Here is a 9289-nt window from a genome sequence, read left to right as displayed (position 1 = left end):
AATATACTTGTCTTGTACCAAAAGGTTTAACCATCAAAACCCTAGTTTTTCTCGCTATAAAAGGAGCACTCTTCCTCCTCATTTCATAAGACTTTTTCTGAGAAAATAATTTGAATATGCAAAATTATTTCAAAGAGTTTTAAGCTTTTCATATAATTGTAATATCCTTCTAAGTTTTCAAGTGACCACAGTCTGTACTACTGTTGGTTTTAATATTGTACTCTCTTACCTATATTATTTGATCTTATAAGTTCTCCTTAATTCTTCTTAAAGTAAGATAGAGGAAACTTGATCTTGTAAAAATTCTAAGTTAGAGTGTCGAGTTCTTAGACGGAGTAGTCTTTGAACTCTTGTCGCAATCGGAGTAGGTTGTTTGTCCTTTTTATTGTAAGGGTTTTATGTAGTCGGAGTAGATCGCTTAATTAATCAATAAAAAGAAGATTGGATGTAGATCCTCAGAATGTTGGCCGAACCAATTCAAAAATCGCCTTGTTGATCTCTCACAATTTACTTCCGCTGCAATTTTTATTTACTTGTATTTCTCGCTTTTTCTTACAACAGTCTTGAATACTGTTACTTTCGTATAGTAGATTTACTTCATCAGCTAAGACGAACTAAGTAATAATCTGAATAATTGTTGTATTAAACAACTCAATCGAACAACGAAATATATTGCTTAATCCTTCGTTTGCTTAATGTTTCTAGTTTTATCAACATTGACATTCAACTTACTTTGATCAATAAAAATTAAGTTGGAAATTTTTAAATAGTACCTAATTTACCCCATCCCCTTCTCAGGTACTAGGAATCCAAACTCTTCATCACCTCTGTGTGGCTTCCTCTGAAAAAAGAACAGGTATTTTATTTGTTTAAATTAAAGTTGTTTAATTAATTATAACTTTCTTTGTTTACATTAAACTCCTAATATGGTAATTGTTTCCTGAAATAAGCTCATAAGCGTAATAACAAGAAGAAATGGAACGTATGATGGTGAACGATTCCTCTCTCTAAAATTTTTAGTAAAAGAGAATCCTCTTAAAGTCAAAAAATAATGCCAAGAAAATAAATTGATTTGGGGATTCTTCTTCCTTTCTCCCCCAAATTGTTTCTGCTCTCTTCTCCTAGAAATCGTTCCTCAGTCTATTTTCTTGTTTTTTCTTTACATTCATTAAGATTCGACTGATTTTTACACTCTATTTTAGCACCGGAGAGTTGTTTTCAGTCATTGATATTTTGTCTTGAAGGTTTAGAAGAAACAAGAATCTAAATAGAAAGTTTGTTATGAGGTTTATTTTCAGAAATTGCTTTTAGCAAAATTCAATTAGCCAGGTACTGACGGTTTTTTGGGATTTAGGTCGTTTTTTAGAGTTTTGGGTGTTTTGCTTTTTGAGGAGGTAGCTGAATAAGGATACTCTTGTTTTTTTACCTTTGCTCAATTTGCTTTGTCGCCATGGTAGAAACCTTCCTCTATTGATGGCTTATTTACCCGTGAGTATTTATTTCTTTTGGGTGTTCGTCCGTTTTAGACTTTTGGGTTCAATCTTAAAATGGAGATCTGATTCATCTGAATGGGAATGATGTAATACCCGGTATTTTAATATGATATTATATTAGGCCGAGTTACCAGCTGGGTCGTGTAGTGTATTTGTGACTCGGGTAATTATGTGACTCAGGTTTTAATTAATCTAACTAGGCTAGGCCCGTATCGTCTTAATAGCACTTATCCTATATGTATAACTCATCTAACCAAACCCTAATCTCCCTATCACTATATTCACTTTAACCATGAGAAAAGAGAGAAAAGAGAGAAGAGGGAGCCGTGTGTGAAGGGAGCCGAGTGAGTCATTGCGAGGCGATTTCTCAGCCTATTCTCATCCTATTTCGTAAGTAGACTATCCTATTACCTCTTTATTCAATTATTAGCATAATTATAGTAGTAGTGGAATAATTTTTGTAACCCTAGAAATTGGTTTGGGGGTTTTGATTATAAATTGTATGAGATAAATGAATAGAATAGTTACAGCAATTTACAGATTCGTTGGTCTGTGTTATTTGAGTGTTTTACCTGTCTTAAAGTCGTGGGATGCAAAAAGTTAAAGAAGAGACTCATGTTTATTCCAAGCCTAGTTTATGCCTGTGAAAATTGGTAGCATTTCACTGTGTAGTTTTTCCTGAAGAAATTATTTGTGAACGTCTATCTAAAAAGTCCGCGAATCAGTAGAGGCTGAAAGATTACTTCTAAAACATAATTTAGATATTGAATTGGTGCTGGGTCTTTTTCATATATTTAATTTAAAGAGTTTAGATGAGTTACGCGTTGGTTTTACTTAAAAATCATTTGTCAAACTCGTTTTATGAATCAATACTTTTTATGCGACGGTTTCTGTCAGTTTTTGGAAATTAGTCTGAAAACCCTTGATAAATTTGGAATTTGAGAAAAACACGTTAGATATAATTTGTAGCTAAGACTCATGGGTTCCAATTCAATTGGCCTTGCATCAATTCGAAGTTTCTGGAATTAGTTATTCATTTTATACCGAGTCTGCCATGTGCAGGAAAATCAGGGAAAGTCGTGTTTGTTCCTTAAGTTGATATTCCTATTAACTTACGATGAGTCTAGGTTATGTGAATGATTAATTGACTGAGTAGGTGGTAATTATACATAATTATGTTATGTAGGTGATGGATATGTGAAGGATCATAACTGATTGCTTGTGCGTGCTTGGATTGCGAAAAGGTAGGGAAATACACTTGACTTATTATCGTTGTTGTTGAATTGTGTTGACTTGTTTGTGTTTCATATGACCAAACTGTGAACGTTGACTTGATTCGTGGTTGTTGATCTATGTTATGATTCATATCTTTGGAATGTGATTGATTTGAATTGATCGTATTGAGTATGTTATCACAACATTTGGTAACCGGCATGATTTTATGATTGATCAGTTCAATGATATATATATTGTATTGCATTAATTTCTTTTGAGCATTTATATGCATTGGAGATGGAGGATGTTGTGGTGATGTGGTGTGGTGATGATGATGTTGTGATAAGGCCCAGGCGGGTTCTGCAGGACTTGCCCTGGTGTCCTCAACAAGGAAAGCGAGATCGGCTACGGTCGATATATAGTCTACTGGGGATCGGTATGGCTGGGTGTTCCGGGTTATGAGTTGCGATGAGATGGTGGTGGTGATGGAGGAGCATGCATATCATATTTTGTTGTTTCATTGTATTCCCTACTCAACCTCGTGGTTGACCCTGTGCATTCGTGAACACCTGTGACGATCCAAATATTGGGGAGCAGACTTGACAGGTTTATGAGATAGGATGGGATCTTGATGGGCGTGAGACACTGGATCAGAAGACTTAGTAGCTAGATCATCATTTAGAAAACTTCCACTTTTATTTATGTTAGTTCTTTGTAAGTTGATGTAAATGAGGTTTTGTAAAAAATTAAGTTAAAGAAATTATGTAATTTGCCTTGGAGTTTAATTTGTTATTCACTGCCTCGGGAAACCGAGATGGTAACAGTCCGGTTTATTAGGGAATGTCTTGCTAGAAGCTCCTTTATAAATCGGGGTGTTACAAATGATGTGTGTTAAAAATGGTGTTTTGATTTCCTTTGGCCATCTTTTTTTTTCATTATTTTTAGCCTTTTTTCTTTCGTTCTTGGTGACCGACTTTTTGTTTCATGTTGTTTAGGATTCTAGTGCACAGCACTTTGAGACTTCAAGAGTCTTCTTTTTTGTGCCTTTGTTTTCCCTTGTTTTCTTATGTTACTTTAGGTAATTGGAATCTTTGATTTTCGATTACCGATCTCAACTGCGAGGATGTTTGATTGGCCGGATTTTAGTCGTCATTCCCGACATCAAACTCAATTTATAAAACCCAATTAAAAAGTAGTAGTTAATCGGGGTCAAATCCACAAGGATGGCGGGGGTGTATACTTAGTCGATTTAAGTCCTATTTTAGTCAAACAAGAACAATATTGGTTGATTCTAAACTAAGATGCAAACTACGATAAATGACTAAACTAAATGAAATTCTTTTCTACTCAAATGAATGAAAACTAAGGTCGTTGGGTTCACTTGGGTAAGTCGTGGAAGAGAAGATTGTTAACAAGAAATGGGTAATGATAAAGGCCTTGATTTATCCTAATTTCTTAGTCAATTAGAGCTAACAACCAAGCATTTACTTAATAAAAAAAACGCGTCTCGACCAAGCCATATAGGCCTTACATTGGCTTTCGACCTAGGATTGACTAAACATGATAATGAAATACTCAAACTTTCATTTAAGCAATCCATCAAACATTTCATAGGCATGAAAGTAAGGGTTTACAAACAAGTTTTCACATAGTTGAGACAAACTCATCACAAACATGCATAAAGACTATCTAATAGCATAGGCACCAAGATGGATCAAATATGTCTAAGAAAGGCTCCAACTTTCATTTAAGTATCTCATTAAACACTTCTAAAACCATCCAATAGCATAATGCACCCAGATAAGTTAAACATGCTAATGAAACACTCAAACTTTCGTTCAAACATTTCTCGAGCACTTCATATGCACAAGAATAAGTAAGACCAATTAATTACCCAATTCAAAAGGTTAACAACCCAAATTCACCCCCTTTAATCACCCAAGATCCCCCATGACCTTAGATAAGACTACTCACCCATGATTATAGAGGAGAAATTAACAACAAAAGACAATAGCATATGAACAATGACAAACAACATGGTGACTTGAACAAAGAGTAATTAATTAAGATGAGAAATATAAACAAATGTAAATAAGATGTAAATAAGAGAGAAATTGTACCAACTAAGAAGAAATGAACAAGCTTGGGTAACAAAGGAAGATGAATTTCTTCTTGTCTTCCAATTACACCCCAATGAACAATTGTATACTATTGAGAAATGAAAAACTTGCATAAACTAGAGATCGATTAAACTAAAATTAAGAAAAGATTACAACGTTTATTGATTAAAAATGAGAGAGGAAATATTAGAGTTCTACAAATGTTGAGAGAAAAATAAACTAAGTTATTCTAATTGGTAATCTAAGGTGTGGTGCTAGAATCATCTAAGATAAAACCATGATAGTCTATAAATATCCTACTACTACTAATATTATAATAATAATAATAATAATAATAATAATAATAATAATAATAATCCTAATACTAATACCCTCACCTCACCTCTAATTACCAACAAAAAAAAGACACAAACGTCGACATACTCCTAAAACAAAAGGACAAAAGGGGATACAAAAAGGAAACACACAAAAGAGGGTGCTGAGCCGGTCGGTCGGCCGTCGGTGGTGGCACCGGCTGGGGATCTTCTGGAAGCAAGGAGGGAAATCGATGTATTCCCAGTCGGGATGGTGGGCGGCGGACGGTGGACCGTCTGGGAATACGATATGATGCTTGATGCGAGTTGGGAGCCGACCTGCCGGCGGCCGGTGAGGTACCGTCTGGGAGTTCTCTGGAACAAAAAGGGGAATATTTCATGTATTCCCAACTGGTATGGGAGTCGACGGTCGGTTGACCGGCTGGGCAAGCAATTGGTGTAAATTGAAACCGGGGTCCGAGTTGATGAACGAATTGATGGTGGTGCGAAAATGGCTATTGTCGCTGCTGCTGCTGCTGTTGTTTGCTCGGTGATGGTTGGTGATGGTGCAGTGGTGGTGTTGGGGTTTGATGCGGAGGCTGTTGGTGCGTAGGGAGTGTGTGGAATATAGAGTTTGTTATAGTCTGTTTAGTCTGTTAGGAGTTAGTTAGTTATAACCGACTTATAATTGTACCTAACACACTAGTATAAATATAACACCATTGTATCCTCATTGGTTAAGTGATTCTGAATAATAATACAGATTACTCTTCTCTCTTCTTATTTCTCTCGTCTCTTTTACATTCATCATCATCATACAATCTGATCATTATGATCTAGTTTCACCATAGTTCATATGGTATCAGTGGTATAGATCCTAAAAATGCTTCCGCACACATCAATAATCATATTCATTGTTAAATCTTTGAATCTTTATCTTCGTATATTCATCATAAATCAATACATCATCAATCAAATATGTCTCAACCTGAATCAGAATCTCTTTTTTCTCCGCTTGATGATCCACTCTTCCTGTCTCCTACTGACCAACCGGGTTTGAAGCTTTCTGAAACACTTTTTGATGGCTCCAATTTCCGTCATTGGCAACGAGAGATTATTCAGGCTCTGCTTTCCAAGAACAAGATTGGTTTTATTTCTGGAGAATGCTTACTTCCTGAGAAGACTGATAAGAGGTATAACGCCTGGATTCGTTGTGATATTTTTGTTTCTAGATGGATTAAAAACTCTATGATCAAAACTTTACAAGATAACTTTCAATATACTCAATCTTCTAAACATTTATGGTCTGAGTTGGTTGAACGATTTGGGCAATTGAATGTTCTTGAGTTGTATGAGTTAAAGAAAGAGCTTGCAAATGTTAAGCAAGAAAATGCTTCCTTAATAGATTACTACAGTAAAATTAAAGGTCTCTGGGAGAACATAGATCATATGGATCCTGTTCCTCAGTGTATCTGTGGAATCATGGCTAAGTGTTCTTGCAATTTGTTGAAACGATTGGTTGAAAGGGAAACACAATCTAAGCTGATTCAGTTATTAATGGGTTTACATGCTGGGTATGAACAAGTTCAGTCGTCTCTATTATCTATGGAACCTTTGCCACCCATCAATAAAGCTTTAGGTGTGTTGCAAAAGATAGAACGACAGAAGTCTATTAATGACAGTACTGGTTCTGCTGGTGTTGAGAATGTTGCATATGCTGCCAAGAAAAGGTTTAATGGTCCTAAAACAGCAGAAGATAATAAAAACAAGAGATCTAAAGATAATTTTGGTAATGCTACAGTTGTTGGTCAGTTTGATAACCCACCTTGTGCTAAATGTGGTAAGACTAATCATAAGACTGCAGACTGTTTTCAACTGCAAACGTGTCTCTTTTGTGACATTAAGGGTCACATCATTGAGCATTGCTATAAGTTTAAGGCTTGGAAGGCCAAGCAGGCTAAGAAGAACGGTAATTCTGCTGAGATTGTTGCACCAGCACCTCCACCATCAAAGACTGCTAATAATGCAGAAGTCAGTCATGATCAAGATGCTGAGTATGCTGCAGTTTATGGTTCTGTTCCTTCTTTTCCTGCCCAGTATGGCAATCCTTTTTACCCAACATCTTATGGATACATCAATCCAGTGGGTTCTATCCCAGCTCCTCAGATTCCTACTGCAACTGCTGATACACCTGTTGGCTCTCAAGTCTCACCAGATCTTGTCCAGGGCATTGTTGACTCAGTAATGAACAAAGTTCTTCAAGCTTTATCTGAGAGAGCTTCTTCTTCTAATTCTGATATTCCTGCATCTCAATCCTTTTCTCATTTTGCAGGTATCCCCTTAACCCACTCTTATGCTAATTATGGGTCTACCAGTCACACTGATTGGGTTATTGACACTGGGGCATCTGATCATATAACATTAGATATTTCTTTAATGCATAATGTTGTTGTTTTATCACACCCTTTGTCTGTTGCTTTACCTGATGGCACCTTGAAACCAGTGTATAAAACTGGGACAGTTTATTTGACCTCAGAAATTACCTTGTTTGATGTCTTGCTTATACCTGATTTTCAAGCTAATCTTTTATCTGTTGGAAAATTGATAACCAGATCTAAGTTAACTGTCACTTTTTTCAATAATGCTTGTTTCTTTCAGGACCCTTCAAGTAAGACAAATGTTGCTTGTGGTAAAAGATGTGGAGACCTATACAGACTTAGAGTGTTCACTAATACTAGATCTTGCAATAAAGCTTCATCTGTTCATTCTGTTAATCAAATTAATGTAGCTTTACTTCATTCAAGACTAGGTCATTCTTCCATTGAGAAGTTAAAACATGTACATCCTGCTACTATGAAGAATATTAATAAAATGTTTTGTGAGACCTGTGTTTTTGCCAAACATCACTCTTTGCCTTTTAATAGAAGTACTTCCCATGCTACTAAATGTTTTGATCTTGTTCATATGGACTTATGGGGACCATATAGACAGCCTGATAGGACTGGTGCACAGTCTTTTCTTACTATTCTGGATGATTATACCAGATGCACCTGGACTTTCTTAGAACAGCAAAAGACTCAAGTGCCTAATTTGATAATCAGTTTTATAAATATGATTGAGACTCAGTTTAGTGCAAAGATAAAGATAATTAGATCTGATAATGGTACTGAATTCTTCCAAGTGCATTGTAGTGATTATTTTGCATCTAAGGGCATTGTACATCAAAGAAGTATTAAGGGTCATCCTCAACAGAATGGTAGGGTAGAAAGAAAGCATAGACACCTTCTAGAGACTGCACGTGCTCTTAGGTTTCATGCTAAACTACCTATAAGGTTTTGGGGGGACTGTTTACTCACTGCCACCTATTTAATAAACAAAATGCCTTCTTCTGTTTTAAATTGGCAAACTCCACATGAGTTGTTATTCAACACTAATCCTAGATATGATGAATTAAGAGTGTTTGGTTCTCTTTGTTATGCTACTATGCCTCCCACTGCTAGGGACAAATTCATGCCTAAAGCCAGAAGATGTATTTTTCTTGGGTATCCTCCCAATCAAAAAGTGTTGGAGCCTGTGTCCTCCAGTTAGTGCGGATAACGTCATTGCACATACACTTGTACGGACAAGTGGGAGCTTGTTGGGGTTAGTGTCCTTAACAGTTAGTGCAAGGACTTATAAACCTCTAAAAGGGTCAAAGGGTATACTTTGTATCATAATCAGTTGATCCACGTTTATCAATAACGATTGGCTTGCTAGATAAGTTTGACGTTATTGTCATACTGATGGCGGTGATCAACTGGTCCCTAAAAGTCACACCTATAGGATACGTCTTGAGTGATGTGACGGTATGAAAATACAGTCATGTAGATGCCAAATTTGACTAACCAGTTAGTCTGAATTATTTGACTAATAATTAGTTAAATGTGATGTTGAGATATAATATTTAATACGGATTAAATATCATGGGCTAATGCGGATTAACCGGATTAATTCGTAAAATTAAATATAAGCGATTTATATTTGATTAATGTATATTGGACAAATTAATTATACAATATTGTTGTGTCGGACACGTATTAAGAATTCAACTAACCCGTATTATTAGTTGATGCCTTAAATTCCGATAACCGATAATGATTTATAATGAAACCGCGTCGTATACACTTAG

General features: G+C 35.9%; 1 protein-coding gene across 1 annotated transcript; it reads left to right on the top strand.

Moving 5' to 3' along the window:
- Positions 1-6099: 6099 nt before the first annotated feature.
- On the top strand, positions 6100-8709 carry LOC141641385 (uncharacterized). Its single transcript, XM_074450049.1, has one exon. The coding sequence runs from the start codon at positions 6100-6102 to the stop codon at positions 8707-8709; it is 2610 nt and encodes an 869-aa protein (XP_074306150.1).
- Positions 8710-9289: the final 580 nt, after the last annotated feature.

The sequence above is a fragment of the Silene latifolia genome, chromosome 2 (genome assembly GCF_048544455.1).
Source record: "Silene latifolia isolate original U9 population chromosome 2, ASM4854445v1, whole genome shotgun sequence".
NCBI classification, from domain to species: domain Eukaryota; kingdom Viridiplantae; phylum Streptophyta; class Magnoliopsida; order Caryophyllales; family Caryophyllaceae; genus Silene; species Silene latifolia.
This window is presented reverse-complemented; position numbering and strand designations above follow the sequence as displayed.

Coding starts and splice junctions, on each gene's coding strand:
- LOC141641385 (XM_074450049.1), top strand. CDS start 6,100: ATGTCTCAACCTGAATCAGAATCTCTTTTTTCTCCGCTTGATGATCCA.